Below are 21,777 nucleotides of genomic sequence, written 5' to 3' on the forward strand. Positions count from 1 at the left end.
TCAGTGAGGACAGTTACCTGAATATCACCAGGATGAATGTGGCGATGACGAGAGCTGAGAAGGACAGGGAGTATCCGATGGTGTAGATGATGGACAAGGATGATAACTGCTCTTCTGGTTGGACCTGCGGACAGAGCACAGACATGTTATTATAAGGTTATCATGGCATGCTGGGAGTTGTAGTTTTGTAGCAGCTTGATAGCTGCAGGGTGGAGACCACTGATCGCGTGTCTCAGGGTACAAAACAGCTTAGCTGCATCTGTACCAGGACGGTCCCCGGGCCCTGCGTATCTGTACCAGGATAGTCCCCGGGCCCTGCGTATCTGTACCAGGATGGTCCCCGGGCCCTGCGTATCTGTACCAGGATGGTCCCCGGGCCCTGCGTATCTGTACCAGGACGGTCCCTGGGTCCTGCGTATCTGTACCAGGACAGTCCCCGGGCCCTGCGTATCTGTACCAGGATGGTCCCCGGGCCCTGCGTATCTGTACCAGGACGGTCCCTGGGTCCTGCGTATCTGTACCAGGACAGTCCCCGGGCCCTGCGTATCTGTACCAGGATGTTCCCGGGCCCTGCGTATCTGTACCAGGATGTTCCCGGGCCCTGCGTATCTGTACCAGGATGTTCCCGGGCCCTGCGTATCTGTACCAGGACAGTCCCCGGGCCCTGCGTATCTGTACCAGGATAGTCCCCGGGCCCTGCGTATCTGTACCAGGATGGTCCCCGGGCCCTGCGTATCTGTACCAGGATGGTCCCCGGGCCCTGCGTATCTGTACCAGGATGTTCCCGGGCCCTGCGTATCTGTACCAGGACGGTCCCTGGGTCCTGCGTATCTGTACCAGGACAGTCCCCGGGTCCTGCGTATCTGTACCAGGATGGTCCCCGGGCCCTGCGTATCTGTACCAGGATGGTCCCCGGGCCCTGCGTATCTGTACCAGGACGGTCCCTGGGTCCTGCGTATCTGTACCAGGACAGTCCCCGGGCCCTGCGTATCTGTACCAGGATGTTCCCGGGCCCTGCGTATCTGTACCAGGATGTTCCCGGGCCCTGCGTATCTGTACCAGGACAGTCCCCGGGCCCTGCGTATCTGTACCAGGATAGTCCCCGGGCCCTGCGTATCTGTACCAGGATGGTCCCCGGGCCCTGCGTATCTGTACCTTAAATTTCCTAGTCCAAAACAAGATGAAAAGAAAAGAATTGTGGAAAATGTAGTTTAACTGATACAGGAAAAGGCTGAAATCACCATCGTTGTCACCTAAGCATACCTCCCAACCGCCCCGGATATATCAGTGGCTGTCCCGCGGTCCTGGTACGGGGGAGGTATGTCCCGCTTTCTGGTAGCTGTCTTCCATGGAAGCAGAGACAGTTGCCTGTAATGATGAAGCAGAGAGCCGTCCGCTCCCTGCTCCATCATTCCTCCCCCTGTCTGCGCTCCACACTGCAGGTCTGGGCAGGGGGCGGCCAGGAGCTCCATGCATCATCCTGCTGCTGGGGTACGAGTATGTGGCTTTAATTTATTTTTTACTGCCTGTGAACGGGGCACAGCTGGGCAAATTACTGTGAGGGGGCACATATCTGGGCATATTACTGTGAGGGGGCACATATCTGGGCATATTACTGTGAGGGGGCACATATCTGGGCATATTACTGTGAGGGGGCACATATCTGGGCATATTACTGTGAGGGGGCACATATCTGGGCATATTACTGTGAGGGGGCACATATCTGGGCATAATGCTGTGAGGGGGCACATATCTGGGCATATTACTGTGAGGGGGCACATATCTGGGCGTATTACTGTGAGGGGGCACATATCTGGGCGTATTACTGTGAGGGGGCACATATCTGGATGTATTACTGTGAGGGGGCACATATCTTGGCATATTACTGTGAGGGGGCACATATCTGGACGTATTACTGTGAGGGGGCACATATCTGGGCATATTACTGTGAGGGGGCACATATCTTGGCATATTACTGTGAGGGGGCACATATCCGGGCATATTACTGTGAGGGGGCACATATCTGGGCATATTACTGTGAGGGGGCACATATCTGGGCATATTACTGTGAGGGGGCACATATCTGACCATTACTACTGTGAGGGGGGCACATATCTGGGCATATTACTGTGAGGGGGCACATATCTGGGCGTATTACTGTGAGGGGGCACATATCTGAGCATATTACTGTGAGGGGGCACATATCTGGGCATATTACTGTGAGGGGGCAAATATCTGGGCATATTACTGTGAGGGGGCACATATCTGGGCATATTACTGTGAGGGGGCACATATCTGACCATTACTGCTGTGAGGGGGGCACATATCTGGGCATATTACTGTGAGGGGGCACATATCTGGGCATATTACGGTGAGGGGGCACATATCTGGGCATATTACTGTGAGGGGGCACATATCTTGGCATATTACTGTGAGGGGGCACATATCTGGGCATAATGCTGTGAGGGGGCACATATCTGGGCATATTACTGTGAGGGGGCACATATCTGGGCATATTACTGTGAGGGGGCACATATCTGGGCGTATTACTGTGAGGGGGCACATATCTGGGCATATTACTGTGAGGGGGCACATATCTGGGCATATTACTGTGAGGGGGCACATATCTGGGCGTATTACTGTGAGGGGGCACATATCTGGGCGTATTACTGTGAGGGGGCACATATCTGGGCATATTACTGTGAGGGGGCACATATCTGGACGTATTACTGTGAGGGGGCACATATCTTGGCATATTACTGTGAGGGGGCACATATCTGGGCATATTACTGTGAGGGGGCACATATCTGGGCATATTACTGTGAGGGGGCACATATCTGGGCATATTACTGTGAGGGGGCACATATCTGACCATTACTACTGTGAGGGGGGCACATATCTGGGCATATTACTGTGAGGGGGCACATATCTGGGCATATTACTGTGAGGGGGCACATATCTGGGCGTATTACTGTGAGGGGGCACATATCTGGGCATATTACTGTGAGGGGGCACATATCTGGGTATAATACTTTGAGGGGGCACATATCTGGGCATATTACTGTGAGGGGGCACATATCTGGGCATATTACTGTGAGGGGGCACATATCTGGGCATATTACTGTGAGGGGGCACATATCTGGGTATAATACTGTGAGCAGGCATAAAGGGGAAATAATGTGGGGGCATTTAGGGGACTGGGTGGGATTAGGTATTTAGTTATGTTTTGGGCGGAGTTAGAGGCGTGGCCTCTCCCTTCTTTTCAAACCTTGGGAGATATGACGGAGACATAACTGCTAGAAAAAGAAAACCCTGCAATTTGTAATAAACAGATGGAGCAGCTTTCGTGTCCACTCCGAGACTCGGACCAGGTTTGTTCCAGTCTGTGTAAGGCCTCGTTCGCATTTCCGTTTTTTCACTGACGAGCGCGGTCTGCATTTTCACGTACCCATTGATTAAAATGTGTCTGTTCACATTTCAGTATTTTTATTACTGACTGTGGATCCGTAAAACAATCGCTGGGACGTGCACTACTTTCATCTGTGATGCGGCCCAAGAACGCCCAAGTCTACAGGTCCGTGAAAATCACTGACACACATCCGTCTCGTGTCCGTTTTTCACTGAAGACTGATAGGAGATTCTTTGGAAATTTATTTACAGCTGAGCAACGTCAGTGAATTACGGATGACACACGGATGGTAAAAACGGACACACGGACCGACCACAGATCCTTCGCGGACAGCTACACAGATGAGGCATGAACGCTTTTTTTTTTACAGACGTGACACTGACACGGAAATGTGAACAAGGCCTAAGTGCCCTTTAAATAATAGCGCTACCTATCCTGCCAGGTATGAGCGGGGCGGGCAAGGACGCACTGGCGGCAGGTAAAGTAGAAGTGGTTCCAGAGGAGAAAGCTTCACTGCTGGGCCAGAAGAGTGAGTGCGGAGCGGACCCCCATGACTACTCCTCCCGTCACGGTCAGTGCCAGTGTCCTGCAGATACTCCAGGTTGTAGTCCCTTCCCTTCCCCCGTTTACCTTCAGCGACCGGTCCTCACACTCCGTCAGGTTCCTCCACGGTGTGGTCCCGTTGTCCTTGGCCTCTTTGAACAGCCATGTGCCCTCGGGGGTGCAGTACCGGAACACTCTGCCCTGGAGCACTGCGCGAGACAAGAAGAGGACATCTGCATTGGAACCGAGCGGGTGGCTGTCCAGCCAGGAGGAAACTACAACTCCCAGCATGTCCACTATGCTGGGAGATGTAGTTCCCCCACAGCTGGAGAACCACAGAATGAAGACCTCTTCTAGGACACATACACCGGCTCCTCCAATCCCTAATGGACGCCATCGCCAGATCCTTGTAGGGGCCACTCAGCTTTCTACTGAGCCTGAACAGCATACAGATATTTTTTTGCTTAGGCAAGTGTCAGTCCTTACTGCAGTTCTTGCTTTCTATTCATGGGCCAGGAACAAAGCTTTAGTTCCACACACTGAATGTGATCTGGGACTATAAAGGAGCTTTGGCGCACGGCTCCGCTCCATTACGGCGGTTTACCCTTTTATTGCTCTCTTGCTGGCGTCGCGGTGTCAGGGCCCCCGGCAGCGACACGTTATATGATCTGTGTCACCAAAGAGAAGCTTGTGAGACCGCGACGGTCTCCGACTCCGCTCCTTATTTGTAGCTCTACATGGAGGTCACAGAGTTGTCAGATGTTCTACAATTCATAAAAATATACAAGTAAAATTCCATCAGTTCTGTGATGAAGACATTCACCAGAGATCAGCGGTGACATCACTGAGAATGCCGCCTATCCATTCACCAGAGATCAGCGGTGACATCACTGAGAATGCAGCCTATCCATTCACCAGAGATCAGCGGTGACATCACTGAGAATGCAGCCTATCCATTCACTAGAGATCAGCGGTGACATCACTGAGAATGCAGCCTATCCATTCACCAGAGATCAGCGGTGACATCACTGAGAATGCAGCCTATCCATTCACTAGAGATCAGCGGTGACATCACTGAGAATGCTGCCTATCCATCACTAGAGATCAGCGGTGACATCACTGGGAATGCAGTCTATCCATCACTAGAGATCAGCGGTGACATCACTGAGAATGCAGCCTATCCATTCACCAGAGATCAGCGGTGACATCACTGAGAATGCAGCCTATCCATTCACTAGAGATCAGCGGTGACATCACTGAGAATGCAGCCTATCCATTCACCAGAGATCAGCGGTGACATCACTGAGAATGCCGCCTATCCATTCACCAGAGATCAGCGGTGACATCACTGAGAATGCCGCCTATCCATTCACCAGAGATCAGCGGTGACATCACTGAGAATGCAGCCTATCCATTCACCAGAGATCAGCGGTGACATCACTGAGAATGCAGCCTATCCATTCACTAGAGATCAGCGGTGACATCACTGAGAATGCAGCCTATCCATTCACCAGAGATCAGCGGTGACATCACTGAGAATGCAGCCTATCCATTCACTAGAGATCAGCGGTGACATCACTGAGAATGCTGCCTATCCATCACTAGAGATCAGCGGTGACATCACTGGGAATGCAGTCTATCCATCACTAGAGATCAGCGGTGACATCACTGAGAATGCAGCCTATCCATTCACCAGAGATCAGCGGTGACATCACTGAGAATGCAGCCTATCCATTCACTAGAGATCAGCGGTGACATCACTGAGAATGCAGCCTATCCATTCACCAGAGATCAGCGGTGACATCACTGAGAATGCCGCCTATCCATTCACCAGAGATCAGCGGTGACATCACTGAGAATGCCGCCTATCCATTCACTAGAGATCAGCGGTGACATCACTGAGAATGCAGCCTATCCATTCACTAGAGATCAGCGGTGACATCACTGAGAATGCAGCCTATCCATCACTAGAGATCAGCGGTGACATCACTGAGAATGCTGCCTATCCATTCACTAGAGATCAGCGGTGACATCACTGAGAATGCTGCCTATCCATTCACTAGATATCAGCGGTGACATCACTGAGAATGCAGCCTATCCATTCACTAGAGATCAGCGGTGACATCACTGAGAATGCAGCCTATCCATTCACCAGAGATCAGCGGTGACATCACTGAGAATGCTGCCTATCCATTCACTAGAGATCAGCGGTGACATCACGGAGAATGCAGCCTATCCATCACTAGAGATCAGCGGTGACATCACCGAGAATGCAGCCTATCCGTCACTAGAGATCAGCAGTGACATCACTGAGAATGCAGCCTATCCATTCACTAGAGATCAGCGGTGACATCACTGAGAATGCAGCCTATCCATTCACTAGAGATCAGCGGTGACATCACTGAGAATGCAGCCTATCCATTCACTAGAGATCAGCGGTGACATCACTGAGAATGCAGCCTATCCATCACTAGAGATCAGCGGTGACATCACTGAGAATGCAGCCTATCCATTCACTAGAGATCAGCAGTGACATCACTGAGAATGCAGCCTATCCATTCACTAGAGATCAGCGGTGACATCACTGAGAATGCAGCCTATCCATCACTAGAGATCAGCGGTGACATCACTGAGAATGCCGCCTATCCATTCACTAGAGATCAGCGGTGACATCACTGAGAATGCAGCCTATCCATTCACTAGAGATCAGCGGTGACATCACTGAGAATGCAGCCTATCCATCACTAGAGATCAGCGGTGACATCACTGAGAATGCAGCCTATCCATTCACTAGAGATCAGCAGTGACATCACTGAGAATGCAGCCTATCCATTCACCAGAGATCAGCGGTGACATCACTGAGAATGCAGCCTATCCATTCACCAGAGATCAGCGGTGACATCACTGAGAATGCAGCCTATCCATTCACTAGAGATCAGCGGTGACATCACTGAGAATGCCGCCTATCCATTCACTAGAGATCAGCGGTGACATCACTGAGAATGCAGCCTATCCATCACTAGAGATCAGCGGTGACATCACTGAGAATACAGCCTATCCATCACTAGAGATCAGCGGTGACATCACGGAGAATGCAGCCTATCCATTCACCAGAGATCAGCGGTGACATCACTGAGAATGCAGCCTATCCATCACTACAGATCAGTGGTGACATCACTGAGAATGCAGCCTATCCATTCACTAGAGATCAGCGGTGACATCACTGAGAATGCCGCCTATCCATACACTAGAGATCAGCGGTGACATCACTGAGAATGCAGCCTATCCATCACTAGAGATCAGCGGTGACATCACTGAGAATGCCTCCTATCCATCACTAGAGATCAGCGGTGACATCACGGAGAATGCAGCCTATCCATTCACTAGAGATCAGCGGTGACATCACTGAGAATGCCACCTATCCATTCACTAGAGATCAGCGGTGACATCACTGAGAATGCCGCCTATCCATCACTAGAGATCAGCGGTGACATCACTGAGAATGCAGCCTATCCATCACTAGAGATCAGCGGTGACATCACTGATAATGCAGCCTATCCATTCACCAGAGATCAGCGGTGACATCACTGAGAATGCAGCCTATCCATTCACCAGAGATCAGCGGTGACATCACTGAGAATGCAGCCTATCCATTCACTAGAGATCAGCGGTGACATCACTGAGAATGCAGCCTATCCATTCACTAGAGATCAGCGGTGACATCACTGGGAATGGGCACAGATTGTGTGTCTATGTGATAGTGTTATGTTGTAGGGCACGGTGTGCGGTAGAATTATATCGGGAGCACTGTGTGAGGCAGTAATATAGATAGATCATAGATCACGGTCTTGTATTATTCTCTGCGTTCCTCTCCTTCTAGATCTTTCTCTCGTGTCCCTCGTGGTCTGTCTATAGATTGACGTTTGCAGACAGTAATGTACGGGGTAAGGCGGTAGTACAAGCAGTAATGGCGCCATCCATCAGATGATGAATTTCCCCTCACATTATCCTGATCTTACACGCAGGGATTAATGGCGGCAGAACGTTCTTGGTATGGCGGTGAGAGGCGTCTGTAGATACGATCAGTAAGGGGGGAGGGGGGGGTTCAAATACTTTTTTATCGTAATGTATGTTTAATAAAAATAAGTGAGATGCAAGTCTGGAGGACATACAAAGCAATGTAATAAAGTACACAAAAGTCAATATCGTCCTCCCCGTAAAGGCCTCCAGCGACCTCCTCGACCGGCATCCTCTCCTCACAAGACCTACTAGTTTATTTGAACTACTAGTTATTGCACTGCGTTAATGCACAGCCAGCTAATACCGAGAGACTTTGGGACTTTCCAGCCTGTTCACTCTGAAGCTAGTCATTTTCCATAGTTACTGCAGAGCTAAGTTTCAGAGGTAAAAAAAAGATACACAGTGAACATTTGACTGTCTGGTTTAGGTCTCTCTAGATGGGCGTTTGTGTCTGAAAACTGCCTAGTCATTCCCATTGACTTGTATTGAGGTCCTATACAAGTCTATGGAGGACTTGAACTGCAACATTGTTTTTGCTTAGGCTGTGCTTCTCCAGCTTTGCCCCTCTCACTAGAAGGTTCTGGATCAGTTAGAATCTGTATATAACTAGAGCTATAACTATTTCCATGTAACTGTTATGTTCAAGTGTAATATGCCTGGTTCACCAGCAGGTGGCGGCATAAATAGCAGAGCTACCTTGCTTAGAATGTAACCTATTCTATTCTCCCCCTCTAGGGAGGAGTTTAGTTGGTCAGGAGTTTAGTTTTAGCTTTCCACCTACTATGGGAAGGCTGTGTTCAAGCCAGCAGAGCACCTTCAGCTCTGCTGGATATTGAGGCCAAAGCCAAAAGTAAAGTTCCCTGGATACAACTAAAGTTAGAGATCAGTCTACCAAGAAAAGTACAGCCGAAAGGAAAAGATTCCTATTTAATCCTGTTAGCACAGCAGAGCCAGAGAGCAACAGATGTAGCAGAGCCAGAGAGCAACAGATGTAGCAGAGCCGAGTGTGTTTGCCTGCCAGAATTAATGCCAAAGCCTGCTAGTGACCAAGACAAAGTTGGAAGAATGAATGAACGTTTATGCAAGTAAGGGTGGGTTCACACTAGCGTTATGGAGCAATTTGGGTAATTTTGTTGCCATTTTAAATGACAGTTTCCGTTCTGTGACATATAACGCCAGGCTGCGACCCCAGATACAACTCTGCGACTTGGGGAGGACGCCATGAAGAATCCTCCGACAGATTCACTTGGTTGGAATTCCGTGGAATGTACCGCATAATGTAATATCGGGGGATGGGGGGAGCAGGGTTGGTGCAGAGCCGCCTTAACTCTTTCACATCTGCTTCTATGTGACAACCAGGAATCGTGATCCGACACACAGAGAATTATTATGATCACGGAAATGTTGATGGAATTTCCAATCCCCCAAGTGCAGCCCGGCTCTTCTATTCAGATGTAGCCGAGTTGAGTTTGTTATCTGCACAGTGTTCTGTGATATCACAATATGTTACCATAGGATATACACAAGACTGGATATAAGTACATAACCGTACCCGCATGATCCCGTCATACTGTGCTTCGGCCTCGTTCACATCTCCGTTTCCAGCTGCCTGATGCGGTACAAATGCCGGCAGTCAGCCGGACAAAAAAACGGTTGCTTGCAATGGTTTCCGTCCGACTGAAGCCCGGCATTTGTGCCGGAAATTGGTTGGATCGCTGTTGCAGTCAATGGGGATTCAGCGGGGTTTCCAGATCCTGTGAAAAAGGCAAGACTGCTCTGTGCCGAAACAGCCGTGAACAGAGCCTTAGAATGAAAGAACTGACATATAACAAAGTCATCCAGCAGCTGTATAATACTGCCACAGAGTGCTACATACTGTAAAACCACACAGTGATAAGGAAACACATAACTAGGGCTGCAGGAAACCATTATTTCACTAACCGAGTATTCTATCAATTTTTATTTACTATTAATTGAGTAATCTAATAAGAAAAAATGAATTAATAGACTGTTTTCCTTTATAAAAACTCATCAGACCCCAACACCCTTCGTTCCCCCCAGTGCCTTCAGCTCTCCCCCACCCCAGTGCCATCAGTCCCTCCATGCCATCCATTGCCATGTCCCCTACTGCCGTCAGATTAACCCCTCCATGTCCCCCACTCCCCCAGTGCCATCAAATCAGCCCCTCCATGTCCCCCACTGCCGTCAGATCAGCCCCTCCATGTCCCCCAGTGCCATCAGATCAGCCCTCCATGTCCCCACTCCCCCAGTGCCATCAGATCTGCCCCTCCATGTCCCCCAGTGCCATCAGATCAGCCCTCCATGTCCCCCAGTGCCATCAGATCAGCCCCTCCATGTCCCCCAGTGCCATCAGATCAGCCCTCCATGTCCCCCACTCCCCCAGTGCCATCAGATCACCCCCTTCATGTCCCCCACTCCCCCAGTGCCATCAGATCAGCCCCTCCATGTCCCCCACTCCCCCAGTGCCATCAGATCAGCCCCTCCATGTCCCCCACTTCCCCAGTGCCATCAGATCAGCCCCTTCATGTCCCCCACTTCCCCAGTCCCATCAGATCAGCCCCTCCATGTCCCCCACTCCCCCAGTGCCATCAGATCAGCCCCTCCATGTCCCCCACTCCCCCAGTGCCATCAAATCAGCCCCTCCATGTCCCCCACTGCCGTCAGATCAACCCCTCCATGTCCCCCACTGCCGTCAGATCAGCCCCTCCATGTCCCCCACTCCCCCAGTGCCATCAAATCAGCCCCTCCATGTCCCCCACTGCCGTCAGATCAGCCCCTCCATGTCCCCTACTCCCCCAGTGCCATCAGATCAGCCCCTCCATGTCCCCTACTCCCCCAGTGCCATCAGATCAGCCCCTTCATGTCCCCCAGTGCCATCAGATCAGCCCCTCCATGTCCCCCACTCCCGTCAGATCAGCCCCTCCATGTCCCCCACTCCCCCAGTGCCATCAGATCAGCCCCTCCATGTCCCCCACTCCCCCAGTGCCGTCAGATCAGCCCCTCCATGTCCCCCACTCCCCCAGTCCCATCATATCAGCCCCTCCATGTCCCCCACTCCCCCAGTCCCATCAGATCAGCCCGTCCATGTTTCCTACTCCCCTAGTACCATCAGATCAGCCCCTCCATGTCCCCCCACTCCCCCAGTGCCATCAGTCAGCCCCTCCATGTCATCCATTGCCGGCTGTCCCCCTTCAGTGCCATGTGGAAATAAAATACTTACCTTTCCTGTAGGGGCGCCGCTCCACAGCTCCTTCCTCTTCTTCTCCGCGCGCTGCACTAGATCCCGACGTCACGCAGCGTCGGGTGATAGTGCGCGCTTACGTGCACTATGACCTGACGATGTGTCAGGATCCAGTGCAGCGCAGTACGGGCCGGCGGGTGACCACAGAGCGGTAAGTAATAGCAAGCGCTTCACTCCTGCTCCGTGATCACATGACACAAACGAATCCTCGATACAAAAAAATCCTCTATGCAAATTTTTTGCGTCGAATTACTCGATTCAATGGAGTCATCGTTTCAGCCCTACACATAACAATGCTGTATAGCGGCCATATAATACTGCAGTACAATGCCTGCATAAAATAGACATGGATTGCACATGTAACAATGCTATACACAGCCCATGTAATACCGCCATACAATGCTTACATATACCAGCCATGGAGTTAACACACTCTACGAGGCCCATGTATTATTCTGAAATAAAGAAACAATCATGGCTCGCACATCCACACGCCGTGCATTGATCTATTGTTTGTCAGCACAACCTACAAAATGCATAATCCACTTATCACATCAAGGTGACCTCTTTAATGTGGGACTCTACACTAAATTGGCGCAGTGCTGCATGGCGACCACCGTAGCGCAACCCAGCGAACCAACCTGCTGTCAGGCTAAGCCTCCCATGGCACAGATCTGTAATCTCCCCTCTGTGGTCCCAGTTCTCCCCCCATGGAGCTCAGGGGGTTTATTAGCAGATGCGATGCGTTTTTCAGTGAAGCCCCATTCACTTCTATGGGGCCAGGGCTTTGTGAATATAGAACATGCTACGTTTTTCACGCAACGCAGAAGTGATGTTCACAGACCCGTAGAAATGAATGGGTCAGGAGTCAGTGCGGGTGCTATGCGTTCACTTCACCGTGCGGAAAACTCACTTGTGTGAAAGGGGCCTAAGGGTTAATCCCTACTTGGTTTCAGCTACTTTCTGAGACCACATTGAGAGGTGAGTTTTTGAGATCTGTTCACATAGAGCAGTGCTGGGCGCCGGGCCCTTAATACTGCGCCTGTGGGTTCTTGTGGGACGGACTGGCCATAGACCTTACAGGGAAATTTCCTGGTGGGCCAATGCCCAGGGGGCCGCCCGAGTCCTCCTCACGGCCGGCCAGTGGAAGTTTTTTGTGCTGCTCTGTTGGGGTGGTATCATGTGCCACTATATAGTATTACTGGCCCTGCCTTCCATCAATATGGACCCAACTACAAAACGGGGCCACTTTAAGTTCCCAGCAGGGTATTGTTGGTTTGCGGTGTTGTGTCGCCTGCTGGTGTGGTGGCCATGTGACGCTGCACCATTTTAGAGTAGGGACCCACTCGAAAGAGGACCCTTGATGTGATAAGTGGATTATGCATTTTGATCAAAAAATATAGAATGTATCGCATGTAGCGGGTATCATTATGCTGAAAGCAATAGACCAATGCGCGCTTTTTGTCAGATAAAAATCCATGTGATACTATGATACTATGATACTATGATACTATGATACTATGCTTGCATAAAATAACCATGAAGTAAACATATAATAATATCATCCACACCATGTGTAATAGCGCCATATAAAGGTTACATAAAAGAACTGTAAAATAAACACAGATCAATGCCATACATTGTCCATATAATACCGCCATACACTCATGATTATACAGTATTATACGACTCTCAAAATTCTAGTGTACTCAAAGGCTAAAGAAGGAAATCTCAGGGGCCACATAATAACCTGCAATCTCAGGGGCCACCTAACCTGCAACATAAAGAAACCTCATAACCTTCATCTCAGGAGCCAAATACATTCATACATTTCTGACTAGAGCCATTATTCACACTCGGTGAAGAGTCCGCGCAGTGAAAGCCAACGCTCTGAAATCAAGAGAGTGAGATATTGAATTTAGCCGAGAGAAAGTCACCGTTACTAATCATTAGACGCCATAAAGGAGGCGACAACCCTGACCACCGCTGTGAGCCTGTCCTACCTAACATCACACAGACACAGAGACAAGTCCTGACACCCGAGGCCTCCATACATCATCATGACAACTGCAACATCTCTAGAGCCCAGCGTCGCTGCACGACGGAAAAAAAGACACGCAGTGGCTCAGTGGTTAACGATGGCTCAATGGTTAGCACTGGTTCCTTGTAGCGCTGGGGAGCTAGGGTCAAATCCTGACCTCCCTCTAGTGGTGGCTGTATATATCTGTATGTAGTAATCTCCTGAGCTTCCTCTAGTGGTGGCTGTATATATCTGTATGTAGTAATCTCCTGAGCTCCCTCTAGTGGTGGCTGTATATATCTGTATGTAGTAATCTCCTGAGCTCCCTCTAGTGGTGGCTGTATATATCTGTATGCAGTAATCTCCTGAGCTCCCTATAGTGGAGGCTGTATATATCTGTATGTAGTAATCTCCTGAGCTCCCTCTAGTGGTGGCTGTATATATCTGTATGTAGTAATCTCCTGAGCTCCCTCTAGTGGTGGCTGTATATATCTGTATGTAGTAATCTCTGAGCTCCCTCTAGTGGTGGCTGTATATATCTGTATGTAGTAATCTCCTGAGCTCCCTCTAGTGGTGGCTGTATATATCTGTATGTAGTAATCTCCTGAGCTCCCTCTAGTGGTGGCTGTATATATCTGTATGTAGTAATCTCTGAGCTCCCTCTAGTGGTGGCTGTATATATCTGTATGTAGTAATCTCCTGAGCTCCCTCTAGTGGTGGCTGTATATATCTGTATGTAGTAATCTCTGAGCTCCCTCTAGTGGTGGCTGTATATATCTGTATGTAGTAATCTCCTGAGCTCCCTCTAGTGGTGGCTGTATATATCTGTATGTAGTAATCTCCTGAGCTCCCTCTAGTGGTGGCTGTATATATGTGTATGTAGTAATCTCCCGAGCTCCCTCTAGTGGTGGCTGTATATATCTGTATGTATTAATCTCCTGAGCTCCCTCTAGTGGTGTCTGTATATATCTGTATGTAGTAATCTCCTGAGCTCCCTCTAGTGGTGGCTGTATATATCTGTATGTAGTAATCTCCTGAGCTCCCTCTAGTGGTGGCTGTATATACAGTGGCGGAAATAATTATTTGACCCCTCACTGATTTTGTAAGTTTGTCCAATGACAAAGAAATGAAAAGTCTCAGAACAGTATCATTTCAATGGTAGGTTTATTGTAACAGTGGCAGATAGCACATCAAAAGGAAAATCGAAAAAATAACTTTAAATAAAAGATAGCAACTGATTTGCATTTCATTGAGTGAAATAAGTATTTGAACCCCTACCAACCATTAAGAGTTCTGGCTCCCACAGAGTGGTTAGACACTTCTACTCAATTAGTCACCCTCATTAAGGACACCTGTCTTAACTAGTCACCTGTATAAAAGACACCTGTCCACAGAATCAATCAATCAAGCAGACTCCAAACTCTCCAACATGGGAAAGACCAAAGAGCTGTCCAAGGATGTCAGAGACAAAATTGTAGACCTGCACAAGGCTGGAATGGGCTACAAAACCATTAGCAAGAAGCTGGGAGAGAAGGTGACAACTGTTGGTGCGATTGTTCGAAAATGGAAGGAGCACAAAATGACCATCAATCGACCTCGCTCTGGGGCTCCACGCAAGATCTCACCTCGTGGGGTGTCAATGGTTCTGAGAAAGGTGAAAAAGCATCCTAGAACTACACGGGAGGAGTTAGTTAATGACCTCAAATTAGCAGGGACCACAGTCACCAAGAAAACCATTGGAAACACATTACACCGCAATGGATTAAAATCCTGCAGGGCTCGCAAGGTCCCCCTGCTCAGGAAGGCACATGTGCAGGCCCGTCTGAAGTTTGCCAATGAACACCTGAATGATTCAGAGAGTGACTGGGAGAAGGTGCTGTGGTCTGATGAGACCAAAATAGAGCTCTTTGGCATTAACTCAACTCGCTGTGTTTGGAGGAAGAAAAATGCTGCCTATGACCCCCAAAACACCGTCCCCACCGTCAAGCATGGGGGTGGAAACATTTTGCTTTGGGGGTGTTTTTCTGCTAAGGGCACAGGACAACTTATTCGCATAAACGGGAAAATGGACGGAGCCATGTATCGTGAAATCCTGAGCGACAACCTCCTTCCCTCTGCCAGGAAACTGAAAATGGGTCGTGGATGGGTGTTCCAGCACGACAATGACCCAAAACATACAGCAAAGGCAACAAAGGAGTGGCTCAAGAAGAAGCACATTAAGGTCATGGAGTGGCCTAGTCAGTCTCCGGACCTTAATCCAATCGAAAACCTATGGAGGGAGCTCAAGCTCAGAGTTGCACAGAGACAGCCTCGAAACCATAGGGATTTAGAGATGATCTGCAAAGAGGAGTGGACCAACATTCCTCCTAAAATGTGCGCAAACTTGGTCATCAATTACAAGAAACGTTTGACCTCTGTGCTTTCAAACAAGGGTTTTTCCACCAAGTATTAAGTCTTTTTTTGTTAGAGGGTTCAAATACTTATTTCACTCAATGAAATGCAAATCAGTTGCTATCTTTTATTTAAAGTTATTTTTTCGATTTTCCTTTTGATGTGCTATCTGCCACTGTTACAATAAACCTACCATTGAAATGATACTGTTCTGAGACTTTTCATTTCTTTGTCATTGGACAAACTTACAAAATCAGTGAGGGGTCAAATAATTATTTCCGCCACTGTATCTGTATGTAGTAATCTCCTGAGCTCCCTCTAGTGGTGGCTGTATATATCTGTATGTAGTAATCTCCTGAGCTCCCTCTAGTGGTGTCTGTATATATATGTATATAGTAATCTCCTGCGCTCCCTCTAGTGGTGGCTGTATATATCTGTATACAGTAATCTCCTGAGCTCCCTCTAGTGGTGGCTGTATATATCTGTATGTAGTAATCTCCTGAGCTCCCTCTAGTGGTGGCTGTATATATCTGTATGTAGTAATCTCCTGAGCTCCCTCTAGTGGTGGCTGTATATATCTGTATACAGTAATCTCCTGAGCTCCCTCTAGTGGTGGCTGTATATATCTGTATGTAGTAATCTCCTGAGCTCCCTCTAGTGGTGGCTGTATATATCTGTATGTAGTAATCTCCTGAGCTCCCTCTAGTGGTGGCTGTATATATCTGTATGCAGTAATCTCCTGAGCTCCCTCTAGTGGTGTCTGTATATATCTGTATGTAGTAATCTCCTGAGCTCCCTCTAGTGGTGGCTGTATATATCTGTATGTAGTAATCTCCTGAGCTCCCTCTAGTGGTGGCTGTATATATCTGTATGTAGTAATCTCCTGAGCTCCCTCTAGTGGTGGCTGTATATATCTGTATGTAGTAATCTCCTGAGCTCCCTCTAGTGGTGGCTGTATATATCTGTATGTAGTAATCTCTGAGCTCCCTCTAGTGGTGGCTGTATATATCTGTATGTAGTAATCTCCTGAGTTCCCTCTAGTGGTGGCTGTATATATCTGTATGCAGTAATCTCCTGAGCTCCTCCTAGTGGTGGCTGTATATATCTGTATGTAGTAATCTCCTGAGCTCCCCCTAGTGGTGGCTGTATATATCTGTATGCAATAATCTCCTGAGCTCCCTCTAGTGGTGGCTGCATATATCTGTATGTAGTAATCTCCTAAGCTTCCCCTAGTGGTGGCTGTATATATCTGTATGTAGTAATCTCCTGAGCTCCCTCTAGTGGTGGCTGTATATATCTGTATGTAGTAATCTCCTGAGCTCCCTCTAGTGGTGGCTGTACATATCTGTATGTAGTAATCTCCTGAGCTCCCTCTAGTGGTGGCTGTATATATCTGTATGTAGTAATATCCTGATATCCTCCTAGTGGTGGCTGTTTATATCTGTATGTAGTAATCTCCTGAGCTCCCTCTAGTGGTGGCTGTATATATCTGTATGTAGTAATCTCCTGAGCTCCCTCTAGTAGTGGCTGTATATATCTGTATGTAGTAATCTCCTAAACTCCCTCTAGTGCTGGCTGTACATATCTGTATGTAGTAATCTCCTGAGCTCCCTCTAGTGGTGGCTGTATATATCTGTATGTAGTAATCTCCTGAGCTCCCTCTAGTGGTGGCTGTATATATCTGTATGTAGTAATATCCTGAGATCCTCCTAGTGGTGGCTGTTTATATCTGTATGTAGTAATCTCCTGAGCTCCCTCTAGTGGTGGCTGTATATATCTGTATGTAGTAATCTCCTAAACTCCCTCTAGTGGTGGCTGTACATATCTGTATGTAGTAATCTCCTGAGCTCCCTCTAGTGGAGGCTGTATATATCTGTATGTAGTAATCTCCTAAACTCCCTCTAGTTTTTGCTGTACATATCTGCATGTAGTAATCTCCTGAGCTCCCTCTAGTGGTGGCTGTATATATCTGTATGTAGTAAGCTCCTGTCCTCCGTTTCATAGTGACTGCAGAAATGGTGTCACGGACACTCCAGTGACAGAGGCCATGAGATCAGAGAGACTGGCAACACATGGGTTAATCTGAATGGTAATCTCCTGAGCTCCCTCTAGTGGTGGCTGTATATATCTGTATGTAGTAATCTCCTAAACTCCCTCTAGTGGTGGCTGTACATATCTGTATGTAGTAATCTCCTGAGTTCCCTCTAGTGGTGGCTGTATATATCTGTATGTAGTAATCTCCTGAGCTCCATCTAGTGGTGGCTGTATATATCTGTATGTAGTAATCTCCTGAGATTCCCCTAGTGGTGGCGGTATATATCTGTATGTAGTTATCTCCTGAGCTCCCTCTAGTGGTGGCTGTATATATCTGTATGTAGTAATCTCCTGAGCTCCCTCTAGGGGTGGCTGTATATATCTGTATGTAGTAATATCCTGAGATCCCTCTAGTGGTGGCTGTATATATCTGTATGTAGTAATCTCCTGAGCTTTCTCTAGTGGTGGCTGTATATATCTGTATGTAGTAATCTCCTGAGCTCCCTCTAGTGGTGGCTGTATATATCTGTATGTAGTAATCTCCTGAGCTCCCTCTAGTGGTGACTGTATATATCTGTATATAGTAATCTCCTGAGCTCCCTCTAGTGGTGACTGTATATATCTGTATGTACAGGGAGTGCAGAATTATTAGGCAAGTTGTATTTTTGAGGATTAATTTTATTATTGAACAACAACCATGTTCTCAATGAACCCAAAAAACTCATTAATATCAAAGCTGAATATTTTTGGAAGTAGTTTTTAGTTTGTTTTTAGTTTTAGCTATTTTAGGGGGATATCTGTGTGTGCAGGTGACTATTACTGTGCATAATTATTAGGCAACTTAACAAAAAACAAATATATACCCATTTCAATTATTTATTTTTACCAGTGAAACCAATATAACATCTCAACATTCACAAATATACATTTCTGACATTCAAAAACAAAACAAAAACAAATCAGTGACCAATATAGCCACCTTTCTTTGCAAGGACATTCAAAAGCCTGCCATCCATGGATTCTGTCAGTGTTTTGATCTGTTCACCATCAACATTGCGTGCAGCAGCAACCACAGCCTCCCAGACACTGTTCAGAGAGGTGTACTGTTCTCCCTCCTTGTAAATCTCACATTTGATGATGGACCACAGGTTCTCAATGGGGTTCAGATCAGGTGAACAAGGAGGCCATGTCATTAGATTTTCTTCTTTTATACCCTTTCTTGCCAGCCACGCTGTGGAGTACTTGGACGCGTGTGATGGAGCATTGTCCTGCATGAAAATCATGTTTTTCTTGAAGGATGCAGACTTCTTCCTGTACCACTGCTTGACAAAGGTGTCTTCCAGAAACTGGCAGTAGGACTGGGAGTTGAGCTTGACTCCATCCTCAACCCGAAAAGGCCCTACAAGCTCATCTTTGATGATACCAGCCCAAACCAGTACTCCACCTCCACCTTGCTGGCGTCTGAGTCGGACTGGAGCTCTCTGCCCTTTACCAATCCAGCCACGGGCCCATCCATCTGGCCCATCAAGACTCACTCTCATTTCATCAGTCCATAAAACCTTAGAAAAATGAGATATTTCTTGGCCCAGTCTTGACGTTTCAGCTTGTGTGTCTTGTTCAGTGGTGGTCGTCTTTCAGCCTTTCTTACCTTGGCCATGTCTCTGAGTATTGCACACCTTGTGCTTTTGGGCACTCCAGTGATGTTGCAGCTCTGAAATATGGCCAAACTGGTGGCAAGTGGCATCTTGGCAGCTGCACGCTTGACTTTTCTCAGTTCATGGGCAGTTATTTTGCGCCTTGGTTTTTCCACACGCTTCTTGCGACCCTGTTGACTATTTTGAATGAAACGCTTGATTGTTCGATGATCACGCTTCAGAAGCTTTGCAATTTCAAGAGTGCTGCATCCCTCTGCAAGATATCTCACTATTTTTGACTTTTCTGAGCCTGTCAAGTCCTTCTTTTGACCCATTTTGCCAAAGGAAAGGAAGTTGCCTAATAATTATGCACACCTAATATAGGGTGTTGATGTCATTAGACCACACCCCTTCTCATTACAGAAATGCACATCACCTAATATGCTTAATTGGTAGTAGGCTTTCGAGCCTATACAGCTTGGAGTAAGACAACATGCATAAAGAGGATGATGTGGTCAAAATACTCATTTGCCTAATAATTCTGCACGCAGTGTAGTAATATCCTGAGATCCTCCTAGTGGTGGCTGTTTATATCTGTATGTAGTAATCTCCTAAGCTCCCTCTAGTGGTGGCTGTATATATCTGTATGTAGTAATCTCCTAAACTCCCTCTAGTGGTGGCTGTACATATCTGTATGTAGTAATCTCCTGAGCTCCCTCTAGTGGTGGCTGTATATATATCTGTATGTAGTAATCTCCTAAACTCCCTCTAGTGGTGGCTGTATATATCTGTATGTAGTAATCTCCTGAGCTCCCTCTAGTGGTGGCTGTACATATCTGTATGTAGTAATCTCCTAAGCTTCCTCTAGTGTAGGCTGTATATATCTGTATGTAGTAATCTCCTGAGCTCCCTCTAGTGGTGGCTGTATATATCTGTATGTAGTAATCTCCTGAGCTCCCTCTAGTGGTGGCTGTATATATCTGTATGTAGTAAGTTTCTGTCCTCCGTCTCATAGTGACTGCAGAAATGGTGTCACGTACACTCCAGTGACAGGGGCCATGAGATCAGAGAGACTGGCAACACATGGGTTAATCTGAATGGTTCCTTTGGATAATTTGTGTCTGTGTTGTTTTGGAATGACCACACCTCTGTCAGGTGTTGTTGGTTTGGTCATTTAATTTCCCCTATTTATTACTGCTTACCCCTTCTAGGGGTGCGGTTTATAGCTTCAGTTTCTGGACTCTGGGCTAGCTGGTTGTTGGTTCTCGGTTGAGCTCCTGGCACTGCGTTTGCTCCATGTGAAGTTCAGTGTCATCTTTCCTATATGTATTTTGTTTGTTGTATTCCCCTGTCTGTTGTATCCAGGCCTGAGGGAGACTCCTGTTCATCCTTCTGGTGGAGGAATAGGTTGTCTCAAATCCTGTCCCTATACCAGGGCCCTACAGGGTGTGTTAGGACTCTAGGTTCCTGTGTATGAACTTTCCTACCATCAAGGTCAGTTAATATAGATTGTTAGTCAGGACTTGGATTAGGGTTCTTCAAGGAGGTGACCTTCTCCTTTACCCTAGTTTCCAGGCCTCGTTCTTATCCCCTTCCCTCCTGTGCTCGGTGTGGAGTTTTCCACCCACACCACATCCGCGAGACACAGGGAAAATGTAGCTATCGTTGTGTGGTGGGAAGCAGGGGATTTGGAGCTCTGGGTCAGAAAAATTGAGCTTTTATCTCGGTAAAGATATATTATGGAATTACTCAGCACAGAAACAAAAGGTAGAAATTTACTGTGAACGTCACACAAATGATAATAAAGACGTTAGAGAATGTGTCCTTGCGATTTCATGACTAAATGGAGTAAAACTGTACGACCAAATAGATGCCAACTTTAGACCTCAAATGTGTATCTTGAGAACTTTTCCAGTTTTATGTAAATGAAGCTTATTCGTCGTTCAATGAAAGGTTTTTCTCAAGACCCTCTGCTTCCTGACTTTGAATAGAATAATGCACTATTTACACTTATAGGTGAAGAAACCCCCCCTCACCCCGTGCCATGCACACAAACGTATTTTTTTTCGTGCCTCTTTTTGTTTGTTTGTTTTTTAGTCCTGTTTGCAGATCCATTCACTTCAATGGCTCCGTATAAAAAAACTACTTTACTCCGTGTGCATTCCTTTTCCATATGTCGGCATGGCCGTTCTACAAAAAAAAATTGAACGTGTCCTATTATTATCCGTATAATGGAAAAGGATAGGACTGTTCTATTATGGACCAGACGTGTCCATAAGTCGTGTGCATGAGCCTTTAATCTAGCTTCACACCTGCAGAATGTAGACCGGGCCACCTAATCCGGCCGGTCACAAACCGTAGCTCGCAGCCACAATGCGGCCGGGTCTCCTCTGGACCCCAGTGCCGGATTTGGAGAATTTTGGCCGGCTGTTCTCTGCCAGAATTCACGCTGCAGGTGTGAAAC

General features: G+C 47.6%; 1 protein-coding gene across 1 annotated transcript in view; it reads right to left on the minus strand.

Annotated features, from left to right (window-relative positions):
* The window catches only part of GLP1R (glucagon like peptide 1 receptor), a 214,824-nt gene that overhangs the window by 106,440 nt on the left and 86,607 nt on the right, over positions 1-21,777 (minus strand). Inside the window, exons 3-4 of the mRNA XM_040430274.1 lie at positions 4,040-4,161; positions 18-124 (exon numbers count right to left, since the gene is read on the minus strand). Coding sequence (XP_040286208.1) covers positions 18-124; positions 4,040-4,161 — 229 coding nt within the window. The remainder of the gene's footprint in view (positions 1-17; positions 125-4,039; positions 4,162-21,777) is intronic.

The sequence above is a fragment of the Bufo bufo genome, chromosome 4 (assembly GCF_905171765.1).
Source record: "Bufo bufo chromosome 4, aBufBuf1.1, whole genome shotgun sequence".
Taxonomy (NCBI): domain Eukaryota; kingdom Metazoa; phylum Chordata; class Amphibia; order Anura; family Bufonidae; genus Bufo; species Bufo bufo.